General features: G+C 54.9%; 1 protein-coding gene across 5 annotated transcripts in view; it reads right to left on the bottom strand.

Annotated features, from left to right (window-relative positions):
• Positions 1–890: 890 nt before the first annotated feature.
• TTYH2 (tweety family member 2) overlaps positions 891–26,523 on the bottom strand; it is a 49,064-nt gene continuing 23,431 nt past the window's right edge. For 2 of the 5 annotated variants that reach the window (XM_045376768.2, XM_045376769.2), the window contains exons 4-14: positions 25,315–25,535; positions 20,177–20,272; positions 19,598–19,670; positions 14,544–14,613; positions 14,228–14,283; positions 13,630–13,722; positions 13,301–13,393; positions 10,839–10,981; positions 9,946–10,131; positions 9,380–9,458; positions 891–2,785 (exon numbers count right to left, since the gene is read on the bottom strand). In XM_045376768.2, coding sequence (XP_045232703.2) covers positions 2,705–2,785; positions 9,380–9,458; positions 9,946–10,131; positions 10,839–10,981; positions 13,301–13,393; positions 13,630–13,722; positions 14,228–14,283; positions 14,544–14,613; positions 19,598–19,670; positions 20,177–20,272; positions 25,315–25,535 — 1,191 coding nt within the window. In that variant the 3' untranslated portion in view covers positions 891–2,704. Of the gene's footprint in view, positions 2,786–8,400; positions 9,014–9,379; positions 9,459–9,945; positions 10,132–10,838; positions 10,982–13,300; positions 13,394–13,629; positions 13,723–14,227; positions 14,284–14,543; positions 14,614–16,595; positions 19,284–19,597; positions 19,671–20,176; positions 20,273–25,314; positions 25,536–26,523 lie in introns of those variants that run through there. The other 3 variants (XM_065531937.1, XM_065531938.1, XM_074020308.1) reach the window with 2 other exon arrangements.

The following is a 26,523-nucleotide window of genomic DNA, read 5'->3' as shown; positions in this document are numbered from 1 at the left end:
TGGGTCTGCAGTCAGGTTGCTGTTCAGAGGATGTTTAGAAGGGTAAAGGTGGGCCTGCCTGCAGGCTGGCAGGCAAAACCGGGGCCCAGGACCCACTTCCCCACCCCACTCCTTTACCTTGTGGGAGAGACTAATGTAGCTGAGATGGGAAAGGCAGATGACACGCAGAGTGATCAGACCACACTTGGGCTTGTGCATTCCCAAGGCTTCCTTTCTAGTTCATGCAGGGCCGGCCTACAAGTCAGGTCCCACTCCAGCTCCGAGACAATGGAGGCCCCCAAAACCAATCTCATTTGGGTACTGAGATGCAGTTACCAGCTGAGTGAGGTGGCTCATGCCTGTAATCCCAGCACTTTGGGAGGCCGAGGCAGGCGGATCAGCTGAGGTCGAGTTCGAGATCAGCCTGGCCAATATGGTGAAACCCCGTCTCTACTAAAAATACAACAATGAGCCGGGTGTGGTGGTGCGCACCTGTAATCCCAGCTCCTCAGGAGGCTGAGGCAGGAGAATTGCTTGAACCCCAAAGGTGGAGGTTGCAGTGAGCCGAGATGGCGCCATTGCACTTCAGCCTGGGAGACAAAGCGAGACTCCGTCTCAAAAAAACAACAACAACAACAACAACAACAAGAAAAAACAGTGACCCTTAGGGGGAGTTCTGGAGAAAGATCAGGACAGAAATAAGTCCTGTCCCTGGTCCTGTAAGAGCAGCTGGAAGCCACGCGAGAGCCCCATGACATTCGTTCAAGCTCCTCTTTCAGTCCTGGCACGGAAATTGCGACTGGAATCTGCTTCTAAGCGTCCCACCACATGACCCTGCTGGAGGGGACCGCTCCATCTTTCAATACCCTCGTTATTCCCTGCAGCTGAGGAAGTCGGAGACGGAACGCACATTTTAGTACAAGTGGTTTATTTCTCTTCCAGGTGAGGCCGCACATATATAAGCAAAGGTTCGCCCGCCTGGTTCCTTCAGGAAGTCCCCGAGGAATCTGTTTAGTTTCCATGCATTAAAAACAACCCTCTAGTTGCCAATAATGAAACTTTAAGAAGCAACACTTTGACGTCGCAGAGTTCCTCTCTGCATGTGACGCGGACATACCAAAGTGAGTTTATGGCATACAGTATGCATGGGTTAATGCAGGTGAGACAGGGAGTCCCGGCTGCCCTGTGGCCCCATTCCGTTGTGGAGGCTTCGCTGGGAGCTGAGAACACCCTGCTGTCCGTGTTGTGATGACAGGTGGTTCTTCCAAAACAGAAACACCAAGTCACCCCACGCCCCTGCTTCAGTGTGCGAGGCCGTGGGGCTCTGGTGTTGTGAACTCCAGGTTGGCAGGAGGTTGGAAGCACCAAAGACCCCAACTCTGGTCCCTCAACAGGCAGGATTGGGGGACATTATTCCCTCCTGGCCAATAAGCTCCTGTGGCCTGGCAGGCCAGGGGCCCAGGACACTGGGTGGGGACAGGTGGCGGGGGGAGTGGGGCAGGGCAGGGCAGAGGCCTATCCTCCCATAAAGACACAGTTGTATCACTTTGCTAAAACCTTTTCTGGCAAACTTACTTGGAGACAACAAGGAGGGGACAGCTGCTGTGGGTATTCGGCGAGTGCCCTAGAACAGGGAACTCTGACTTTCCCTCTTGGCTTTTTTCTCCTCTTAAAGATCCTCCCTCCGTGGGTGAGATGAACCCAGATCCCCATCAAACAGCAGCTCGGGCAGCATGTCTCACTGATCCTTATTTAAGAATCGGGTCCTTCCCCTCTCCTCCAGATCTGTAGGACTGGCCAGTGCCAGCAAAATCTGCAAAAGTAGTGACCTAACCAGGGTGAAGAATGAGCCGCAAATCTACGGTAAAAACTGGATGTGCTAGGAGTTTCAATTCTTTGGATAATCAACATGTTTAAAACACTGGAGAAAAGAAAGACTTAAAGTCGTTTCAAAGTGTCCGTTCATACCTGAGACCGCGCCTATCTGCAGCGAACATATCTGCAGCATTGATTCTGGAACAGAGGTGAGGCAATGGAGCTTAGGGAGACAGGCAGAACGTGGCAGGCTTTCGCCTCTGTTCCCACCGGGGTCCACCAGGCTGGGATCCCCGAGCCCCGGAGCCACCAGCCCCCCACTGCAGAGCTCTCCTGACGCCTCCCCTCTGTGGCCCAGGAAGAGCATGTTTGGCCCTGGGAACTCTGATTTGGGCTGTTCTGGTGTCATCAAGGGTGTGACCTTCTTAAAGAGCATCTCCTCATCAGCCCTTCTCATGTTACCTGCAGGGAACGGAGGACAAGGTGACTCCGACAGGGGTCGTCTGGGCTCCTGGCCAGGCTGACAAGAGGCAGAGTCATGGTTGTGGGACCAGAGAGAACACACAGCACCTGACCTGGCCCCCTCCTCACTGCCACTCCCCTCCTGGCGAGGGCGAGGCATAGGGGTGAGCAGGGCCAGGCAGCCGGCTCAGGGATGGTACCTCTGAGGCAGCCAAGCACCTGGGGGCATTTCTGGTGTGGAGAGCAGGGCGGAAAGAGAGAGGCTGGCCCACGTGGTGAGTCTTCTGCCCCCCTGGGGCTTTGGTTGGGAATCCCAGCTGCTCCTCTGCCACAGTAGGAGGCCTCTCGGGCTCCAGATGCCTTTGGTTTCTATTAAAGAAACGCAGCTTGTATTTGTACTAATTAAAAACCAAAATGGAAAAAGGAGGCAGGAACCCCCGAAAGTCTGTTAGGCTGGAAACTGATTCCCGTAGTGCCTCAGGTGCTCATCCGCCACGGACAGGTAGGTGGCTCTCATGCTGGGAGAATACTGCCGAGAGAGAAGAGAGGGGATGGTCAGAGCTGGGTCAGCCAGGCACTACACCAGCAAAGGTGCCGGGGACTTCTCAGAGTGGAACTGGGCCGGGTGTCTTAGGGAATGAGGGAAACCCGGCCGTGCCGGGCCATCATCTGGCTCTCAGCCTCAGATAAAAAATACACACACAGACCAGCTGTCCTCCAATGTCCACTCTGCCCCAGCACCCAACCTGTCCCCTCACACTGAGGGCGCCATCAGGGTCCACCAACTCATGGAGGAGCAGTCAGCAGCCAGCAGGCTGGGGGGCAGAGGCCCAGAGACTCAGAAAAGCAGGTTCAAATCCCAGTTGTGCATCTTACCCCCTGACCTTGGCTTAGGTTCTCCAGCCTTTTCTAACCTCAGTTTCCCTACCTGCAAAATGGACATAAGAGCACCCAGCTCTTACATGGAAAGGGTGAAATTATGAGGCCGGGCGCGGTGGCTCACGCCCGTAATCCCAGCACTTTGGGAGGCCGAGGCAGGCGGATCACGAGGTCAGGAGATCAAGACCATCCTGGCTAACACGGTGAAACCCCGTCTCCACTAAAAATACAAAAAATTAGCTGGGCATGGTGGCGGGCGCCTGTAGTCCCAGCTACTTGCAAGGCTGAGGCAGGAGAATGGCGTGAACCTGGGAGGCGGAGTTTGCAGTGAGCCAAGATTGCGCCACTGCACTCCAGCCTGGGCTATAGAGTGAGACTCTGTCTCAAAAAAAAAAGAAAGGGTGAAATGATATGGAGCAGGGAAGAGCCTTAACACAGCTGCTCTCAAACCGGGCTGCTCGCCAGAAACACCTGGGAAGCCTAAAAACATCCCGATGCCCAGGCCACACCTGCTAGTATATAGATATGTATATTTTTGTTGATGCAAAATGCACATAACGGTGGTGACTCATACCTGTAATCCCAGCACTTTAGAAGACAGAGGCAGGAGGATCGTTTGAGCCCAGGAGTTCGAGACCAGCTTGGGCAACATGGCAAAATCCTGTCTCTATCAAAAATACAAAAAATGAACTGGACACGGTGGCATGCACCTGTAGTCCCAACCACTCAGGAGGCTGAGGCAGGAGGAGAAGGTACTTGAGCCCAGGAGGTGGAGGTTGCAGCAAGCTAAGATCACACCACTGCACTTCATCCCGGGCAATGGAGCGAGACCCTGTCTCTTAAAAAAAAAAACATGCACATAACATAAAACTAAGCATTTTAAAGAGCTATCAGTGTTTTTAGAGCTCTTTAGGCAACTCCAGTGTGCATTCAGGTTGGAGAAGCAGTGACCCAGTACAGAGGAGGTGCTCGACAGACCTTTAGTTACTCGTCCTTGGCAGTGGAGAGGGCCTTTCACTCTATACCCTGTACACAGGCTACCTGGGGATCTTGTCCACAGGACCTGAGATTCTGTACTTCTAACAAGCTTCCAGAAGCTGCCACTCTCCTGATACAGGGAAGTTTCAGGGGTTCAGGCCATTCACATCAGAGAGAATGAAATGCTTCCACTTGGGCTGGGGTCGGGAAGGAGGGAGCATGAGGCTCTTCGACCCAGTGGGTCTCAACCAGGGGTGTTTTTGCCACCCAGGGGCATTAGGCAATGTCTGGAGACATTCTGGTTGTCACAACTGGGGACTGGGATGCCACTGGCATGTAGCAAGTAGAGGCCAGGGATGCTGCTAGACATCCTACAATGCACAGGAACCATCCACCAAGAATGACCCTGCCCATCAATAGCACTGAGGTTGAAGAAGCCCGCCTCAGAGCAGTGGTTCTCCAAGCACGATTTCCAGGGCAGCAGCAACAGCTTTACCTAGGAATATGTCAGACATGCACATCTCTGGCCAGGCGCGGTGGCTCACGCCTATAATCCCAGCACTTTGGGAGGCGGAGGCAGGTGGATCACCTAAGGTCAGGAGTTCGAGACCAGCCATGCCAACATAGTGAAACCCTGTCTCTACTAAAAATACAAAAAAATCAGTGGGGGCCTGTAATCTCAGCTACTCGGGAGGTTGAGGCAGGAGAACCGCTTGATCTTGGGGGGAGGTTGCAGTGAGCTGAGATCATGCCACTGCACTCCAGCCTGGGCAACAAGAGCGAAACTCAGTCTCAAAAAAACAAAAAAAGGCACATCTCCAGGCTCTAACTCAGATTTTCTGAATCAGAAACAGGGTGAGTCCCTCAGGTGATTCTGATGCATATGCAAGTATGAGACCCTCCTTCTTTTTTATTTTCTTTGAGACAGAAACTCACTCTGTCACCCAGGCTGGAGTGCTGTGTTGCACTCTTGGCTCACTACAACCTCTGCCTCCTGGGTTCAAGTGATTCTCCTGCCTCAGCCTCCCGAGTAGGTGGGATTACAGGCACCCATCACCACGCCCAGCTAATTTTTGTATTTTTAGTAGAGATGGGGTTTCACCATGTTGACCAGGCTGGTCTCGAGCTCCTGGCCTCAAGTGATCCACCTGCCTTGACCTCCCAAAGTGCTGAGATTACAGGCATGAGCCACTGTGCTGGCCAAGACCCTCCTTCTTAAAGCAGTATTTCCCAACTTGAATGATAATAAGTTCGCTAAACTTAGAATCTCCCAGGCTCTTTCCCCAAGATATTCTGTTTCTATAAGTGTGAAGAGAAGTCTCAGTGTCAGTATTGTTAACTGCCCTGGGTCATTTTTGTTCACTCAATTTTAATTGCCCTGGGTCATTTTTGTTCATCAAGTCCAGGAAACAGTGCCTAAAAAGATAGGAGACATTATTCCTTGAAGGCAGAGCTGGGCGAAGAAACATTTCCAGCAAGGGACAGGCTGTATATCCTGATCACCAGGCGTGACATCACCCACCCAGTGAGATCCCCGGACTGTCCCAGAGAGGGCGCTCGGCAGAGGGAGGAGTTTATCCACTTCTCGAACTTGCTCAATCCTAAGGAGTGTTTAGAGCAGGCACCCCGGGGAGGGTGGGGTGCAGCCAGCTGTGCTGTCTTTACTGGGGCAGACCCCCACATCCTCCACGCTGTGGGGTTCCTTGGTCTGCAGCATCATTAGATGTCTCTCTAGGTCCCTTACCAGGCATGGAGGTGGAAGGGTCTTCCCAGGGCAGGCTGAGCTAGGTAGGACTGGGCAGTCAACTTGGCCAAAGCAATAAGTGTTTCTGGGCAGGTCTTAAATCTAGGGAGGAAGGGTTTTCTGTCCTTGAGCCTTGCAAATAAGGTCAGTTGCTGATTATCTCTGCTAACGGCAGGACGAGTGGCCTGGATCTTTCAAACAGAAGGTAATCCGAAAATCATTTTTATTTGGCACCACAATGCACAGAGTAATTCTTTTTTCACAGCAGATTCCCCCTAATTACGTTGTGCTTAGATTAATATTAAAGCCAATCTGCATTCCTGGGGCCATAGCAGCTGGTGGTTGGAAAAAGGAACCCGGGAGGCTTCCGATTAGTGAGAGAAGCTAGGCTGGGATTTAAAAGGTGCTGACTTCTAGGCGGGGCATGGTGGCTCATGCCTGTAACCCCAGCACTTTGGGAGGCCGAGGCAGGTGGATCACTTGAGGCCAGGAGTTTGAGACTAGCCTGGTCAGCATGGCAAAATCCCATCTCTACTAAAAATGCAAAGATTAGCCGGGCGTGGTAGCACATGCCTGCAGTCCCAGGTACTTGGGAGGCTGAGGCATGAGAATTGCTTGAACCCAGGAGGTGGAGGATGCAGTGAGCTGAGATTGCGCCACTGTACTCCAGCCTAGGTGACAGAGTGATACTCTGTCTAAAAAAAATAAGAATAAATAATAAATGGTGCTGACTTTGAATACAGGTTCAACCAGCCCACTTCCGAGGACTCCAGGAAGAAGAACAACATGAGGCCGGGGCTTGTGTTGGTAAAGCTGCGGGCACAGCAGGTGAGGTGCTCCAGGCAAAAGCACCGAGGTGGTGGCACAGGAGTGAATGGCAGGGGGATTGGTTTCAGCAGGCTTGCTAGTGGGTCGAGGCCAGGGACGCTGCTAAACATCCCACATGCAGAGGACAGGCCCCAAAACCTATGGACATTTGGGGCTGCACCAGGCTTTGTGGTGGGGGCTCCACCCACTAATGTCAATAGCATCCAGTCTCCCTCCCCAGCCTCCAAGTGTGGTAATGAAAATGCCTCCAGACATTGCCAAATGTCCTCGGGGGGAAAACTGCCCCTGAGTGAGCCCCTGCTCTACACTGTGGCTCAAATGCCAACTATTAAATAGAACTTTCTGGAATTCCCTAGAGCAGCAGCAAAGACAGCTCCTTCTTTCTGGTCCCAAAGTACCTTGTAGCACTTTCTACAGGCAGCCTTCTTGTGTGCCCCTTCTATAGACTGGGACTTCCTGAAGACAGGGACTGGGTCCCACTTGCTCTTTTCTTGGGTCTGATGGTATGATTTTCACCAAGCGCCATGACTAGGAAGCTGACTCCCTGGGTGCCTGTGCGTGCACTTCCTGGGTCCTCAGGGCCCAGGTCTATCACGCTGGTCCCAGGTACTCGGGCTCCAGTGCTTCTGCTTTCCTGTTGGATGTTCCCTTCCAAACTACCTGGGCGGGGGCAGTGAAGTGCCTCGCCCAGCCAAATGAAGGGAGACGCCTGGCTCCAGAACCCTTCTGCCCACCCCGTGGCAGACTTCTGGCCTTTGATTGCCTTTGTCCTTTCTTATAAATGCCACAGCTCTGGCCGGGTGCGGTGGCTCACGCCTGTAATCCCAGCACTTTGGGAGGCCAAGGAGGGTGAATCACCTGAGGTCAGGAGTTCGAGACCAGCCTGGTGAAACCCTGTCTCTGCTAAAAATACAAAAATTAGCCAGGTGTGGTGGTGCATGCTTGTATATCCCAGCTAGTAGGGAGGCTGAGGCAGGAGAATCGCTTGAACCCGGGAGGTGTTGTAGTGAGCTGAGATCACACCACTGCACTCCACCCTGGGCAGAAGAGTGAGACTCCGTCTCATAAAAAGTAAAAGAATAAAATAAAATTAATAAATGCCACAGCTCTGTGGAGGTGGGGTGGAAGAAAATCACAAATAACAGCTCCTTGTCCTACGGCACTCACTGGATGCTTCACACGTACGCTCTGGTAACAATCAATTTCCCCAATGCACACACCACTGAGAAGGAACGTGCTAGTATTCCCATACCCATTCTATAGATGGGGAAACTGAGGCACAGAGCAGCAAAGTGCTTGTCCAAAGTCACAGAGGCCACAAGCGACGAGCTGGGATGTGAACCCAGGCATTTGGCACTGGGGTCTGTGTCCCTGAACCTCGGTGGTCACTTCCCTGTCGGTTTGCAGCTCTTTGTCTCAGCCAGTGTTTCTGAGTCCTCTGGATACTTCTCTGGGATGAGACAGCACGGTCTTTGCTTCTCAACCTCCCACCCTGAGCTACTCCCCTGAGGCTGCATCTCAGGTACCCTGGCTGGAGGTGGTGGGGTGGACAAGAGGCACAGACCCCACTCGGGCACAGTCCTAGGGACACGGGGAGCTGAGACGGATTGAGGAAGGCTGTGTTCGGGTTCAGCCCTCCCAGACCCGCCACCACAGCCCACCCTCCTTCCAGCCCAAGAAAGACCAAAGATTAAGGTAAACAGAAATCTACAAAGAAAAACACTTCCTTAATTTTCTCTGGTGCACAAAGGGAATGAGGCCCCCTCTCTTCTTGCATTATTTCCTTTAGAAAACGTATCATTGTAAATAATTTCTGTCTTTTGAGATGTCTGCAAACCTTCTTAAAGGCTGAATATGGCCCTTGCCAGTGTTACAATCCAGGGATGGGTTCTCACGGTCTGGGAGCCATCTCTTGGAAGTACCAACATCAGGAAGACAGCACCTCATCTCCTTCTCAGTGACAGTTCACTTAGGGACCTGGCTCCAAGTTGTAACTATCTGATTGTTACGGAAATAGGAGTTTTATTTTTCCTCTGGATAAAGGCAATTAGCTGGCCAGTTGCGGTGGCTCATGCCTATAATCCCAGCACTTTGGGACGTCGAGGCAGGCGGATCACCTGAGGTCAGAAGTTCGAGACCAGCCTGGCCAACATGGTGAAACCCCATCTCTACTAAAAATACAAAAATTAGCCAGGTGTTGCGGCACGCACCTGTAATCCCACCTACTTGGGAGGCTGAGGCCGGATAATTGCTTGAAACCTGGGTTGCAGCAAGCCGATATTGTGCTACTGACTGCACTCCAGCCTCGGCAACAGAGTGAGACTCCATCTCAAAATAAATAAATAAAACAAATAAATAAAGGCAATTACTTAACCAGGACGGCCACCCCAATCAGCAAGTGGATTAAGGTGGACTACTGTGACAAACAGTGCCGTCAAGTCCTCTTGCTGGATGACAGGTATGCAGTGGGCTGTGTCTTATTCCTGCCTGGTTAGAGGAAGGAGTGAGATTTCTCGCGTCTTTGCAATCTCCTTAGCGGACTGCCTGGGATACCCGCGACGGTCTGGTTTAGAGTGTATTCAATTACAGAACTGTTTCATTCTTTTCTGCCTTTGTGGACAGGATTCACTGGGTTGGCAGGAGGTTTTGTCTTTACGTATTACCCCGACAAGGAAGGGCCAGAGCTCTAATTACCGTAGGCGGAGGGGAGGCTCTCCCGATGAGCGGCACGTTCTCGTAGCGTGGGTTCCTACCAAAGAGCATGGCTTGGTTCCTGCGGGGATGAGAGGAGAGCTCAGGAGGGGATGGTATGGAAGTGGAGGTATGTGCAGATTTCTACAGGAGGGTCCCATGGGTGAGCACATGGGAGGCAGGGGATGGACCCGAACCACAGCTAGAGTGGAGGAGGTGCGGTGGGCAGATATGGAGAAGAGCACCTTGGGAAGCCTGGGGACAAGTGGCTGATGGGCAACGAAGGCTGAGAGCAGCATGGCCTGGAGAAATGCAGCTTCTCGGGCCTGGGACCTGTCCCATCAGCTTGTGGCAGAGGCTGCTGATATCAGTGGGTTCTTCCCCCAGCACATGTGGGTGTGAGGGGTGACCAGATGCTCCCGGGGGGCCTTCTCTCCAGGCACCCCGTGGCTGTAGTGGACACCACGGGTGGCCTTGGATGCCTTCCTTCCCCCACCTGGTGCTGTAGACCCCACCCAACATGCTGTCCAGGCAGTGCTACCCAGCCTGGGTGTGTGAGCAGGCCGTACATGTACTCGGAGACAGGCGCGTTGGAGATGGTCTGAGCAGGGGGCTGCAGGCTGGTCTGACTGCCCAGGCCACTGCTGTAGCTGCAGAAGCTGTGAAGCTGCCCCCTCGGGGGATTGTGGGCCGCCATGCGCCAGGCTTGGGGGTTAAAGGGGTCATCATCATCAATGTCGTCGTAGTCTCTGTTTCTAGAACAACGGGTAGAAGATGGCCGGCTGTGAAGGGTGAAGGAGGCACCGAGGCAGCCAGGTCCTGTCCTGCTTCCCTGCCTTTCCTGCCAGGACTCTCTGGCCATGTCTCTGGCCTTGAGACTCCTTTAAAACACGGTCCCTGGCCTGCCTCCTGCAGATCACTCTGGCCCATTCCCAGCTTCACGACCAGCTCTTCCAGGCTCCCCACCATGCTGACCGTGCGCACGTGGGTCCTCCCTACCCTGCGTCCTCTTGCCTAACCTGCTCATGAGGTGCCTATACACCTTCTGTCCCTTCCCATCTCCTCAAGAGGGCTGCAGGCTCCCTGAAAACAGTGACCCCATGTATCCTTCTTGGTATTCCCGGGGCACCCCTCCCAGCACCGGGAACTCTCCTCATTCCAGATCGCAAAGTCCTGGTGAGAAGAGAGGAGAAGGGAGGCCAGGCTGTGGCCTGAGGGCTGTCACCACCCTGGGCCCCAGCTCCTGCTCTGGGCCCCACCGAACTCCTTTGGAGGGTCTGTCTGGACTCTTGGGGAAGCTTCTGTAGAAGCCAGCCAGCCTGTTGGGCTGAATGCCCAGGCCCTCTGCTGCCCTCCTCAGTCCTGGGTTATCAGCTAAATCGTAGAGCAGAGGCCCCTGTCTGCTGCTCTCCCAGGAGACCCCCAGGCCGTGGGAGGCTCCCCTCCTTACTAGGCAGCCCACCTGGTGGTGAAGTGCTTCCAGGCCCTTGGCCCCGCACAGATCATGGTGGAGAAGGCAAGGGCGGCCAGGAAGGAGAAGAGGCCAAGGTACAGCAAGCCCTGGAGGCCGTTGTAGCAGGTGCCAGCAAGGGCGTCCAGATAGTCCTGGAGGAAGAGGAGGGACATGCAGCTAGTGAAGGAGCGGGGGCAAAGCCTGGGGGCCAGGCTCTCCTCTGGAAGCCCCTCTCCCCCGAGACTGAACCCGGGGTCTCCTGGCTGCTCCCCATCCTGAGCACCTTGTAGCACCATTAAGGATCCACACTCTGGAGCCTAACACAATGGGGCTTCTTGGGTTCACTCTGCAAACATTTGCTGAGCACCTAATGTGCGCTAGGCACTAAGAAGCTGGCTCTGAACAGGGCAGATGAGGTTGCAGGGTGGGGAACCAGAGACGGGGGCACTGAAGCTGAGGCCAGGATGGCAAGAAGCAGCACACTTTGAGAAGAGGGGGCAAAGGGGACAGGCTTGGCCTGTTCAGGAAAGAGAGAGAACACAGGCCAGCAGGAGATGGGGTTGGAGGGGCCAGGTCATGCTGGGCCTTGCAGCGCAGGAGAGGAGTACGGACTTTTATAAGGGGTCAGAAAGACATCGGAGCGTGTGGGAATGGAAGGGATGTGATCCAATCTAGTTTGCAAAAGGACTGCTCTGGCAGAATGTATGAAAGCTCATGGGTGGTGAGGGGGCAAGAGAAAGTGGGAGGAGGCCACTGTCTGCTGGAGGAGCAGGACTGGGTCATGGTGGAAGCCGTGGAGAGAAAGAGAAATGGATGGACTCAGGGTACAGCTGAGAGGAGAGCTGCCAAGACTTGCTGGGGATTAGTGTAGAACGGGAAGGAGAGAGGAGACAGGGGTGACTGCCATGTTCTTAGCTCTGACGTCAGACGACCAGGATCAAAACCCAAGCCCCTGATGTGTCAAGTCAGGACTCTTCAGTAGGCCACTTTACACACACACACCCCCCACACACACACCACACGCACCCCCCACATACACACACACGCACACATACACACACACATGCACACACACACCACACACACCCCCCACATGCACACACATATGCACACATGCACACACACCACACACATGTGCGCACATGTGTGCACAACACACATGCACACACACCACACGCACCCCCCACACACATGCGCACACACATGCACACACACACCACACACGTGCGCACACACGTGTGAACACACATGCACACACACCACATGCACACACCACACACATGCACACATCACACCCCCCACATTCATACAGGCACATGCACACACACATGCACCACACACACGTGCATACCACACATGTGCACACACACGCACATACCACACACACATTTGTGCACACACACAACCACACAGACACACACCACACACATGCACACAGACATACACATCACACAAGTGCACACACATGCACGTGCACACAGATATAGCTATATCTATGCGTCTATCCATACACACACGCGTGCACACACATACGCACGTACACACACGCACACACGTAGGTATATCTATGCGTCTATCCATACACACGCACACACACACACGCACGTGCGCACACACATAGATATATCGGTGCATCTATCCATACACACACACGCACGTGCACACACACATAGCTATATCTATGCATCTATCCATACACACACACGTACACACAGACACACACGCCCGTGCGCACACACATATCCATGCGTCTATCCATACACACTTGTGCGCAAAAACACACACACGTGCACACACACATAGCTATATCTATGCGTCTATCCATACACACACACACGCATGCCAATTTCCTAGGAAATAACATGTGTCTCACAATATAACTGTGAGAACTGGATGACATACTAGATATAAAATGCACGGAACAGGGCCAAGCATGGAGCTGACAGCTATGATGATGACAAAGACCGTCTGCACTAAATCCACCTGGGATGTGAAAGCTGTCACCATACACTGGCTCACTGCTTGGGGGTGGGAGGCTCTCATGTGCTCGCCATGTGTTCCCTGCATCATTGTGTCTGTCTGATAGTCCAAGTTCCTGGAAGACTCTGGCAGTGGGATTGGGACATCCATTTGCAACCCAGGGAGATGGATGTGTTGACCACATGGCCAGGAGTCTGGACAACGGGGAATAGCCTCCCTTGTATTGGTCAGGGTCCCCCAGTGACCCAGAGCCAACCGGATACAACCCTCCCATCCCTGACCCCTGGTCCCTTGTACTGAGTCTCCCTGTCTCAGCCCTTGGAGAAAGGCCAGGCACCCCCTCCCTTCCCACTGTCTGGCTTCAGCTCCATTCCTGGGCCTGAAGGGGGCCCAGGCCACCACTCTCCTCAGCCTCTACCGGCTTTTCTCTGGAAGGTGTGGCCTGCTGGGTGCCCTCACACTCTCCACGTGCCCCCAGGGCCCCCATGCACCTTGTGGAGCCCTCGGCAGTCCACCATGGCGGTGAGTTGGTGAAGGCTGGACTCCGAGGAGTTCAGCAGGAGCTGGATTGCAAGCAGGTCTTCCTGAAGCAGGAAGAGAGACAGAGACACCGAGGGGCTGTAGAGGAGAGCTGGCGGAGAAAACCACCACGGCAGCTGTGCTCAGGGGCCTCTAGAGCCAAGGGTGGGAGCCGAGTCACGGGGGTGGGAGCGCAGAGAGCCAGCAGCAAGCTGTGCACAGCCTGGCCCTGGGGCTGGGGTAGGGGAAAGGGCTGTCAGGGTTCATCTGGGGCTCCCCTCTTCCTGCACAGCTGCCTTACCTCTGCGGTGGAGAAGAGGGGCACGGCAAACTGCAGCAGCCCCGCGACCTGGATCTGCATGGTGGTGAGCGCGCGCTGGAAGGTGGTCAGGGTCTGGGCCAGGAGAGACACAGCCCCACCGTGAGGCTCCATCTCCCAGGAGCCCCACAGCGGCCGAGGGGCCTATGCTCCTGCCCCTCCCACCTGGCTGCAGCTGCACAGGCCTTCCACTTGCAGGAAGTCTCCCCCTGCTCCTCTGGCTTCTTGAAAGCTACACAGTCTTCTCCCTGCTTGCAGCTCAGATGTGGTCTTTGGACCAGCAGCCCTGGCCTCACCTGGGGGCTTGTGAGACGTGCAGCATCTCGGCCCCACCCCAGGGCGGCTGCACAGCATCTACATGGAACCAGCTCCCCACTGAGCTGCACACACGTTAACCACCCATCTAGAACCCGTGACCAAAAGCAAGCTTCCCCCACCGCCCCCACAGAAGCAGCTAAGGAGAAGACCACGGTGAGGCAAGGAAGGCCCTGCCACCTCCGCCATCCTGGTCAGTGGTGGGGCTTAGGGTCAAGGGGGAGTGGCTGTGGGCAGGGTGCGGGCAGGCCTCGGGGGGCCGTACCTGCTGGAAGGGGCTGCTTCCACTCTGGCTGCAATACAGGTAGTAGCGAGTCACCTCTGCAGGGCAACAGCGTGGCGTTAGGCAGCTCACAAATGACCAGATGAGATCTCTATCATCCTTGGTGGCCAAGCCAGACCTCCCGCCCCGTCCCTGAGCTCCCAAGGGAGGCAGTTTCTAGGAAATGGCCTAGAGCAAGAGCTGGACCTCAAGTTCAGGGTTGAGGAGGGGTTGGATGGCTGCAGGGCTGAAAGAGGTACGTAGGGGCACACAGTCTGGCCACCCATGCATCTACAGCAGCGGCCTGAGAGCGTGTTACCTGTGCTGATCTGGCCCTCCGTGATGTTCAGGATGAAGGTGTCAGGAGCCACACAGAAGTCACTGGTGGCCTGAGTGAGGGAGAGAGGGACGGGGTGGAGGAAAGTCAGATACCAGGACGTCGGGGTCCTGGGAGGAGCCAGGAGCCCATCACCCCAGCCCCTTCAGCTCCCTCCCAGGTGGCAAAGGACAGAGTCTGGAGCCAGCCTCCTGGGTTCAAACCTGGCTCTGCCCCTTCCTAGCACTGTTACCTTGGACAAGTTACTTATTCTTCCTGTGCCCCGGTTGCCTCATCTATGACATGGAGATGATAATGCTATTCACCCACTGCATGTAAAGTGCTCGGAAAAGTGACTGGGGTGGAGAGCATGCTGTTACTCTTATTCCCAAATGCCTCTTCTGGGACAGACCCTTGGGGGCCACCATCCTGGGCCCCAGGGCAGCTGCAGGCTGTGTGTGGGAGTTCATTACACCATGGCCTCATCTGCTCATGTCTGTTTTACATTTTGTCTTGCTGTGATCAAGTCCTACAGGGACGGGTGGACAATCTATGAAGGCTTCCCCGAACTTTTTCTAAAGAAGGAGGTTGGTGCTGAAGCATCTGTGAGCCTGGGGGGGCAGGTCCTCACCTGCCAAGACACAGGGTGGGAAGGGCATGGAGCTGAGAGGCGGCTGCCACTTACGAGCTGGAGGGCCTGGCCCCACAGCATGGCCTGGCTAGGTGATTGCTAAGGCCCATGCAGCAGGGTGGGAGCAGACACAGGCCCCAGGAGAGGCGTCAGCAAGTACATGGCCTCTAAGCCAGGTGTACCCCAGATCTGGCCTGGGGTGCTCTGGGGACTGGAAAAACGGGGGGCCTCTGCCTTCTAGAGTAGCCAGGGAGAGCTCAAGTCCTCTGGCCTGTTCTTAGGGGCATCCCCCTCCTCTGGCGCATGCTCCTTGGGCAGGGGACCCCTCTGAGTGCCCTGCTCTGCCGGTGGCCCTGTCCTCCTTCAGGAACCACTGCCTCAGGGGTCACAATAGAGCATCACTCACTAACTTGTTAAGTTGATAGACATTTATGGAGTACTTCCTCGGTGCCGTGCAGGGTTCTAGCAACTACAGGTTAGTGCATCACAGCACTTATGGTCTAGGAAATGTGTGTCTAGCGAGGGTGGGGAATAACATGCCCCTCTAGATACAGAGCTTCCTGAGAGCCCCATGTGCACACGCACACACACATGCATGCACGCATGCACTTAAGACCCTGGGAGAAATGCTTTATACACAAACCACTAGCATTCATAATACATCAACCTGGCCTATTATTACCTATCAGAGCTGTGGCGCCAGCAGGCCTGGTGGTGTGCCCCCGCCCCCTGGATGGAGTGGCAGAGAGTGCAGCCAGGCCCAAGTGGAGGATGGGGAAGCCTTGGGAAAATAAAGAGCGAGGCCACTATCTCAGTTTGGGTCACCCCTGAGAAGTTTGGGAACCAAGAAAGGAGAGGGACAGAGGCCCCAGTCCAAGGCTCCACAGTGACATGGTCCTCCTGCCTCCCTCCTCCCCCTCCCAGGCCAGGCCTGCTCTTCACACCCCCTGGCCACCCTGGAGCCTCCATCTCCTGGGATAGGTGCATAGGATGGTTTGGGGTGTGGGACTCAGTGAGGAGTCAACTCCCCTATTAATGAAGACAAACACCTGTGTGCATGTGCATGTACGTGTGTGATGCATATGCACTTGTGTGTATACGTGTTGATATGGTTTGGCTGTGTCCCCACCCAAATCTCATCTTGAATCCCCATGTGTTACGGGAGGGACTAGGTGGGAGGTAACTGAGTCATGGGGGCAAGTCTTTCTCACGCTGTTCTCGTGATAATGAGTAAGTCTCACAAGACCTGATTTTTTTTTTTTTTTTTTTTTTTTTGAGACACAGTCGTGCTCTGTTGCCCAGGCTGGAGTGCAGTGGCGTGATCTCAGCTTGCTGCAACCTCCGCCTCCTGGGTTCAAGCAATCCTCCTGCCTCAGTCTCCCGAATAGCTGAGATTACAGGCATGCACCACTATGCCTGGCTAATTTTGTATTTTTACTAGAGATAGGGTTCTGGCATGTTGGTCAGGCTGGTTGTGAACTCCCGACCTCAGGTGATCCACCCGCCTTGGCCTCCCAAAGTGCTGGGATTACAGGTGTGAGCCACCGCACCCGGCAGATCTGATGGTTTTAAAAATGGGAGTTTCCCTGCATAAGGCCTCTTTGCCTGCTGCCATCCATGTAGGACGTGACTTGCTCCTCCTTGCCTTCCACTATGATTATGAGGCTTCCCCAGCCATGTGGAACTGTGAGTCCAATTAAACCTCTTTCTTTTGTAAATTGCCTGGTCTTGGGTATGTCTTTATCAGCAGCGTGAAAATGGACTAATACACGTGTGCATTACTCATGCCATGGTGATGGGGATGGCAGGAGAGGGGACAGGAAGGAGGGCACTGAGCACAGTTGGGGCAGGTGGGAGAGGCTGCCCATTAACCAGCCCAGGCGATGGCTAAGCCTGCAGGCAGCTCCTAAGAATGGAGGTGTGGGTCTGAACGGCCGCCCCGTGACCCTAGCATGATGATGATGAATGCACAGGAAGCCAGTGGTGGCCACTGTTTATTGGACATGTTCTGTGTGCCTCCCAGGATTAACCCACTCATCTTTCCCTAGCAACAGCCCTTTGAGGTAAGTCCTGTTATTCTCCGTGTTCACCTGGGAGGAAACTGAGGCACAGAGAACTTCAGGAACCTTCCTGGGTTTCCACTGCTGGGAAGGGTTGAAGGGGGGGATGTGAGCCCAGACAGAGTGGCTGCAGAGGCCACACTCCCACTCTCTGACTCAGGGGCAGGCCTGGCTGCCCCTTGGCTGGAGGAATTCCCTGGAGCGCTCTGTCCCCGGGCTCGGTGGCCAAAGCACTTGTGACAGCCCTTGCCTCCCTCCCTCACAGCTGAACCCACTTCCTCCCCCTTCCTTCTTCCAGGGCTTCCCAGCCTCTCTGCCTGCTCTAGTCCCTCACCCTAGACACCTCCTGACTCGCAGTGCTGACCACAAGGGGTAGCCCCAGGGCCTGGAGGCTCAGAGTTTGGCTGCTCAAGTCCTGCTGGCCCTCCTCTCCCGCCTCACCCGGAGCAGATCTCCAGGGCAGCCCTCTGTCCTCATGGAGTCCTTTTTAGGGACAGAGAGGGGTGGGGTGGGGGGCGGAGAGGGGAGGGTTTGTCAGTCCTCTGGCCCCATGGCTGTCAAAACAGGCCTCAGAGAGCAGGGTGGCATTGGGAGGCCACACAAAAGCTCTCCACAATAACCCCGGGACAGCCGGCCACCCTCCCCGCCCTCCTGGCTCCTCCTCACCCGGCTTCCTATTAAAATGCAGCAGCATCTCCAGCCCGTCAAAAGCCCATTCAGCTCCACCGCCTGCTCCCCCTCTCACACACAAGGGCCTGACTAGAGGAATTAGGGAAATGGCCTTTCTCCCCAGCTCCCTGCATTCCAGGGTGCCCCGCTGGGAGATTAAATGGCCTCTGGTTTTTGTGAACACTGAAGCCTGGTGAGAGGGAGGAGCCCCCCTGGGAGGGGTGTGGCCACCACAGGGCAGCTCACAGCGGCAAGCTGGAAGCCACTGCTGCCTCCAGAAGGCAGAGGCTGCCCAGAAAGCGGGATGAGGCCCTGGAGGAGCTCGCCGTGCGCTCCCTGTGGCTTCCCTGTGCGTGCCCCTGGCCCCAGAGGAGAGGCTGCAGGCCAGGCAGCAGTGTCCCAGCTCCCGCATGCTTTCAAACGTGACTTGGGCCTTTTCTCTGCCAGTCATTGGTCCGTGGTCACTGCACTGAGGTGGTGGGGAGCAAAGACAGGACATGCCCTCTCTTCTCCCTTCTGCATAAGCCTCTGCCTGAGGTGCTAAGTCAGTGCCAGAGTCCCTGAGGGCACTGTGTCCACACCCAGAGCTAGTGGCCAACCCCCAAGTCACTGGACAAGGTGTGAGTGTATTTAGGGAGCTTCTGGTACAAGCCACTCCCATCTTATCCCTATCAAGCCCCAGGTCACTAGGGCAGAACAGATGCATGTCCCAGGGTTAGTCTGCGGCCTTTGAATCAGGGAGGGGTTCCTTAATGCCCCTGGTAAACTGTGTTCTCTTCTATCACATGCACGTGCATGAACACACACACGCACAAACATACACAAACATACACATACAAACACACACGCAAACACACAAATACACACACGCAAACACAAACGCACACGCGCGCGCGCGCACACACACACACACACACACACTGCACCTCCACTGTATCACAGTTATCTGCCTACAAGTCTTGCTTCCAAAGGCTGGAACTTTGTCAACAGCAACCATCACGTCCTCTTGGCTTCCGCATCCCCAGGCATCTTGTACCATCGAGTGCCACCCAGCAAACAATCAGCTGAGTGAATGAACAGCCTCATGCACACAGCTTAGCGCCAGTGTTAGGTCCATTAAAGATCATGTGGACCTGCATAGGAAACCCCCACCTTTTTCTTTTTTAAACCATTTTGAGGCATCACATCCAGAAACATACAGCACGTGTGCTTCAGACCGCGGGAGTCCTGGGACATTGGAACGGAAGGCAAGTCAGACACCACATTCTACAGTCCCAGGGCCTGGGGAGCTGGCAAAGTAGCGGCTTCTGATACGGGAGGGACTCCCTGGTCTGAGGCTCGGATGCCTACTCATTCTCAGGAGACCCGGTCAGTTCTTCACACCTAGAGAGAAGCCCCTGGTCACCCAGGCACACCTAAGCCTAAGCATGTGTAAGCCTAAGCACGCCTGGGCAGCTGAGGGCTTCTCTCTGGGTCTGAAGCATGAGTGTCTTATCCTGGCTCTGACCCTGGGCAGGCCCCTTCCTTTCTCTGGGCCTGTTTCCCCATCTGTAACGAGAGGGGCCGGTTCAGATGACGCAAGTCCCTTTGGTTCTGAGATTCTAGGTTAGGAGCTGGGACCGGAAGCTGGCCCTGCTTGGAGACACACTGGAGTATCCTGGCAGACCACCTACCACCCACCCCGTCCCCCAACTCACCACTGCCGCAGCGGCATCAGCGGCCAGGGATGCCCAGCTGAGAAGCAGGCTCAGTGCTCCGCAGCACAGCATCCTAGGAGAGAGGCAGGCGACAAGGTTGGTAGGCGGGCTCCCCTTCCTCTCAGCCATCACCCTGCCCACCCTGCCCCCAAAACCCTTGCAGTGGATCCAAAGGCAGCCTCAGTCCCTGCCCTGATGTGGGCCCTGCTCACTACTAGGAAAGAGCCACGGAGCCCAGGTCCTTGGGGCTAAAGAGACCCAGGCGTGAGAGCACAGGCCTCCTTTGCAGCGTTGGCTAAGATGGCCGGAGGCTTTCATGCGTGGGCCCACGTTTCTTAGCCGCTCAACAGTCAGGCCCAGAGAAGGAGGAAAGCCTAGTGCTTGCTCGTTGGGTGACCAGATGGCGAGTTGGTGGCTGCTGTCTGTCTCCTCTGCTGAGTGCTAAGAACGGGGCAGAAGGTGGCCTCAGGCAGCCTGGCTGTTTTCCCCACACTCCGGAGCTGGCCAGGCCCTCGTCTCTCTCTGATGATGGCATCCTGCCCAGCTCTTTGTCCCAGGTCCATGGGTAGGGATACTCACGAGGCCAGGAGACACTTGGAGCGCTTGGCCAGTCCCAGGCAGGCCATGAGGCAGATGACTAGGTCCAGGATAAAGAGCAGGAGGTAGGAGAGCCACCTGGGTAGACGGGCAGGGATGGTCAGGAGCAACAGGGTGGACCTCCTGACCTGCTGGCCACCTGGGAGGCCTGCGCAGCAGCCCCAGGACCCACTAGACCCTTTACTACGACACACTGCCCAGAGCCCCCGAGCACCCAGCATGCGTGGGCTGAAGGCTCGGGAGCTCCACCCCCACTGCTGCCCGGACAAAGCTGTCACTTCCCACTCCCTGCCTTCACCTCCAGGCTGAGTGTCAAAACCAGCACTGTGCACCAGAACTTTCCCCAGTGGAGGAACTGTTCGAAATCCCTGCTGTGCAGCCTCCTTTGCCACAACCCACAGGTGGCTACCGAGAACTTGAAACATGGCTTGTGCAACTGAAGAAATACATTTTAAACTTTACTTAATTTTAATTAATTAAAATAGCCACACACGGCTGGGGCTACCACCCTGGACAGCACAGCTCTGACCTGTCTTTCTGCAGCCTCCCAGCAGGCATCTCCTAGGACCCTGCTTCCCTTTGCTTCTAGAACTCTCAGACAGCATCAGACCAGCCAAGGCCTGATGTTTATAACCACAGATCTAACACAGCCCCTAACGTGCCTCTCTGACAAACACCCAGTCTGGCCCCCCAAGGCCTCCCATCTTGCCCCCTTGCTGGATGGGATCCATCACTTAAGACTTTTAGGTTCAGGCCAGGCGCAGTGGCTCAGCCTGTAACCCCAGCACTTTGGGAGGCCAAGATGGGTGGATCACTTGAGGCCAGGAGTTCAAGACCAGCCTGGCCAACATGGTGAAACCCCATCTCTACAAAATATACAAAAATTAGCCAGGTGTGGTGGTGGGCGCCTGTAGCCCCAGCTACTCGGGAGGCTGCAGCAGGAGAATCACTTGAAACCAGGAGGCAGAGGTTGCAGTGAGCTGAGATCACGCCATTGCACTCCAGCCTGGGCAACAGAGTGAGATTCCATCTCAAAAATAACAACAAAAGATTTTATATTTAGGTTCCTTTTTTTTTTTTTTTTGAGACGGAGTCTCGCTCTGTCACCCAGGCTGGAGTGCAGTGGCCGGATCTCAGCTCACTGCAAGCTCCGCCTCCCAGGTTTACGCCATTCTCCTGCCTCAGCCTCCCAAGTAGCTGGGACTACAGGTGCCTGCCACCTCGCCCGGCTACTTTTTTGTATTTTTTTTTAGTAGAGACGGGGTTTCACCGTGTTAGCCAGGATGGTCTCGATCTCCTGACCTCGTGATCCACCAGTCTCGGCCTCCGAAAGTGCTGGGATTACAGGCTTGAGCCACCGTGCCCGGCCTTTAGGTTCATTTTTAAGCAACATTTGTGCCAGGGACTGAGCTTGGCACCAGGGATACCCAGGTGAGTGGGCTCATTTCTGACTATCAGAGAGCTCAGTGTGGAACCCAGGAGTCTGGGTCAGGGTACTGACAGCCCTGCAGACCTCTAGGCTCCTCCAAGCCCTTCATTCCTCTGGCCTTTTTGCCCCCAAGGCTGGGCTGATGGGGAAAGGCAGTTACACCCCAGCTGGGAGAGCTTGGTAAGCTACTTCACCCCTTGGGACCTTGGTTTCCATATCTGTAAAGGGAGCTGGAACGCCTCATCTCACAGGGCCAGAGTAAGGATTAGGTGCTTGCTAAATATAAAGGTTGACGGGGCAAGGCAGTCCAGGACTTCAAAGGCCCTGCCCTCCTGCTTCTCCAGAGAACAGGCTGAAGAATCAAAGTACCTTAAGCCCAAGGGCACCGAGAAGACCCCAAAGTGCCCTTGTTCCTTTCGCTTCCACACAGGTCCCCAAGGTGGTCCTCACGAGGCCAGTGGTCTCCCCTGGCAGCCATGCCCCTTGCCCTGTGCTGGGCACCAGCAGGAGAGTGGACAGAGGAGGGAGGGTGCAGAGACAGGGCCTTCCCAGTCCCCAAAGAGGGAAGTATTTGGATCATTATTTCTCTTGCTGCGAGAGCCAAGTCAAGTTGCTGACTTCTCCTCTCCAGCAATGGTTTTCTGCTTCACTGACATCATAAAGGGGAAGAAGGAGTTTGGAGCATGGGCAGGGAGTGCCCTGGAGCTAGCGGAAAGTGGCAAAGAGGCTCTAAGGGAGAGAGGGGAGGGAGCAAGCTGGAGGCCCCAGCAGCCAAGGGAGGTTCTTTCTGACCCCCAAATGGAGGCTTACTGCCAAGAGAAGGGGACTAATCAAAGTCCTTGTTTCTGCACAGAGCAGGGGGCAATGCACACTAGGTCTCTGGGAGTTCCAGGAATGGAGCTGGGGGATTTGCAGAGTGGGCAGAGTCTGCTGCCACCAAGAAGCCAGTTTCCTTAGACTCAGCTCAGAGCTGGAAGGAACGTCGCAAACCATCTAGTGTTTGGATCACATTCTTATTTTCACACACGCACACGCGCACACACACACGTATTATAAAGACTGGGTCTCTCTGTGTTGTCCAGGCTGGTCTCAAACTCCTGGACTCAAGAGATCCTCCTGCCTCAGCCTCCCAAAGTGCTGGGATCATAGGTGTGAGCTGGATCCCATTCTACAGATTGGAGAGCCAAGGCCCCAAGGTGGGGAGAGCCTGGCCCAGGAATTCCACGTTGTCTCCATCAAGCTTCCTGCAAGGGACACAGCCAGCCACAGGGCACCTCTCCAAATACCCAGTTCACGTTTCAAACTTAAAGATTTCTTCTCACCTCTTGCCTCCGCTCTGTAGAGCAGAAGGAAATCCAGTTAGGGGTGCTTCTAACCCACCCTCTGTGGCTGTGATTCAGTGTATTTTCCCTGCCTCCACGCCTCCTGTTGTCAGGGGTTCCTGGAAACATCTCCTCTAGGCGGATGTGTTTTCCCAGAGGAGCCGGGCGAGGACTGGGGGATGTATTCCTAACCCAGAACTCGGCTGTCTGCCAGAGCCACTCCCACCCTGGCTCCCTCCTCCCTCAACCGTAGCCTCTCAAAGAGAGGAGCCCCTCGGCTTTTTATCTCCTCCCATACTTCGCCAGGCCTTGTATAAAAATGCTAGGAAATATTTGCTTCGCTGCATGGTCATGCTCAAGGACTACCCCAAAAGCAAAGACGGGGGCCCTTCAGGGGAGGGCTTGTGTTCCAGAGCAGCTCAGGTAAGAGGAGGAGCCACAGATGGAAGCAAAGACATCATTGATGTTTAGGAGCCACAGGTGCCAACCTTGGACTAGACCTCTGCTTTTTTTTTTTTTTTTTTTTTGAGACAGAGTCTCACTCTATTGCCCTGGCTGGAGGGCAATGGCACAATCTTGGCTCACTGCAGCCTCCGCTTCCTGGGTTCAAGCGATTCTCCTGCCTCAGCCTCCCAAGTAGCTGGGACTACAGGCATGTGCCACCACGTCCAGCTAATTTTTGTATTTTTAGTAGAGATGAGGTTTCTCCATGTTGTCCAGGCTGGTCTCGAATTACTGGCCTCAGGTGATCTGCCTGCCTTGGCCTCGCAAAGTGCTGGGATTACAGCATGAGCCACCGTGCTCAGCCAAACCTCTTCTGCCTCAACCTGAATAAGGAGTGGGGAGTGGGGGATGGGCTCACAGGGGGTCCTGTCAATCACCCATGCCAAAATAGCTGATGTGCAGTTGGCACCATCCTTCCACTATTTTAATAAAATCGCCTTAACAATAAGCCCCCTTTGATATGTAAATTCTGACTTAATTCCATCCGTGTCATTATCAAAATGCCCACATGAAGCTCTTAAACATACACAGTCCTCTGCTAGGTGTGCTCAGAGAAGAGTGAGGTCAAAATGGATACCTTTGTACCCCTGCCCCTGCCTGACATAAGATTTCGAAGGCTCAGGCAATGAATGGCCCACGCATCAGGAGACTCATCAGATACCCCTGTTTTGGGGCCACAGGAGCAGGAAGTCACAGACAGTCCTTAGAGCTGGCAGTTTCCTTCTGTCCCCTGGGAGGGGGGCACTCTGCTGGGGAGCAGGACCAAGGTCCCTTCAATCCAGAGAATCCAGGACATGGCGGAGACGCAGGGGCTGGACGGGCTGGGGAGGCAAGGTGTGGGGAGGACCCCCAGAGCTGGGGACTTCATAAGCTCCCTCTGCTGAGGGATCTGCCACCTCCTATTTTTGGGAAGGGGAGAGGCCCCGGGACTCAGTCCAGCAGTGACCTCCTGGCATGGGGCTTTATGACACAAGGGAACACAAATCCAGAAAACAGGAGTAAGTTGTGCAACCCTGAGCTAAAGGCTCTGAATTTCCTCAATGGCTTGAAGAGGAGCCAACACATGGAGGGAGCCGGGAGGGATCCAAAGAACTGACACTCGCTCCTCATGACTCATTCTTCCACTCCCCGCGTGCCTCCTCCAGGCTAGGCCTGGGGCCCTGGGAGCACAAGCCCAGGCCACCATTCAGCCGGGAGCCCTCCAAAGGCTGGGGCTGCTGCCTCCTTCCTGCGCTCTCCCCAGAGCAACCTTCGCTGGACCCTGCACCTGGAGAGAGGCAGCAGGTCCCTGCTCTGCCGACTGTGTCCAGTGCCTCTGCCTGGGCTGGGGTTTGGCGAATGGGGAGGCAGGGGAGATGTAAACAAAGCTCCAGAGGTCAGATGACACGGCCGTGAGTTTGTACACCTAAGTGAGGGTGGTGCCCCTCAGCCCCCATCACTCATAAGTGAGGCTGGTCTGGGCACGGTGGCTCACGCCTGTAATCCCAGCACTTTGGGAGGCCGAGGCGGGCGGATCACTTGAGGCCAGGAGCTCGAGAGACCAGCTCCTGGCCAACATGGTGAAACTCTGTCTCTACTAAAAATACAAAAATTAGTCTGGCATGGTGGCACACACCTGTAGTCCCAGCTACTTGGGAGGGAGGCTGAGGCAAGAGAATCGCTTGAACCCGGGAGGTAGAGGTTGTAGTGAGCTGAGATTGCACCACTTCACTCCAGCCTGGGTGACAGAGCAAGACTCTGTCTAAAAAAAAAAAAAAAGACTTTCCGGTGGCCCTTCTCCAGCTGGAGCTCAGCATGCAGGTTTGGATGGATGAAGCGGATGTAGCCCCTGCTGCCCCTCCCTCTGCCTCCCACCGGCCCCTCACCTGTAGTACTCTATGTAGCCAGTCTGGTCGGATAGCTTGGTCAGCTCCATGGTGACTTCCCTCCACGTGGGCAGTCCTGAGAGCTGAACAACAACGCTGCCCGCCATCTGCTGTATGAACTTCAGGGTCTGCATGTAATCGCCCCGGGCAGCAAAGATCTCACTAAGCCGGGCCAGGTGCTGCTCTAGGTCCACCTTCATCTTCTGGGTAGTTCCGGAAACCTAGGGAGGAGCAGGGGGCAAAAGCCAGGGAGGTAAAGCTTCTGATTCTCATCCCGGAAGAGGTCTTTGCAGGCGGCAGAAGGTGGCCTGGCCAGGTGCGATAATTACGCTCACGCCTGTCATCCCAGCACTTTGGGAGGCTGAGGCAGGTGGATTGCTTGAACCCGGGAGTTTGAGACCAGCCTGGGCAACATAGTGAGACCCTGTTTCTACAAAAAAAACCATAAAAATTAGCCAGGTGTGGTGGCATGTACCTGTAGTCCTAGCTACTTGGGAGGCTGAGGCAGGACGATCGCTCGGACCTGGGAGGCGGAGTCTGCAATGAGCCAAGATTGCACCATTGTACTCCAGCTTGGGCAACAAGAGTGAGACTCTGTCTCCAAAAAAAAAAAGGTGACCTGGCCTGCTCAGGCACGAATGAACACACCATGTTGCCCCAGCCCTGAAGATCTCCAGCCTGTGCCCCTGGAGGAAGGACTGAAGACAGAGGCTGCCACTACCCACCCAGCCCTCATGTTCCTCAAACCAGGGGGCAGTCCCTGAACTGGCCTTAACCAGGATGTGGGCTCCAAGTGACAGAATACTGGTGCCAGAGGAGCACACCACTGTGTGCTGGAGGCTGCGGCCAGGTCTAGCCTCTGGCGCTGGGAGTGCAGGCACATCCCTGCACTCTGGAGTCTCTGTTGCTGTCTACTAAGCAGCCTATCCTGTATGCTCACCACGTGGCCCCTGCTGTAAAGGGCTGGAATAAACGTATGCATTCATTACTATACCTTACTATATTTAGAGAGACACCCACATGGAGAAACCAACAAAATAATCCATTATTCTTTGAAGATTCTCTTAAAACTTTCAACACTTAGGCTTACGAATTCTCTTCTAGAGAAACAGACTCTATGTTGCTACCTTGACCTTGTATCCCCACAACAGGATTGCTAATTGTTCTATCAGAGAAAGGCTTTGTTGTGGCGCTAGCAGCAGCACACCG

The sequence above is a fragment of the Macaca fascicularis genome, chromosome 16 (assembly GCF_037993035.2).
Source record: "Macaca fascicularis isolate 582-1 chromosome 16, T2T-MFA8v1.1".
Taxonomy (NCBI): domain Eukaryota; kingdom Metazoa; phylum Chordata; class Mammalia; order Primates; family Cercopithecidae; genus Macaca; species Macaca fascicularis.
This window is presented reverse-complemented; position numbering and strand designations above follow the sequence as displayed.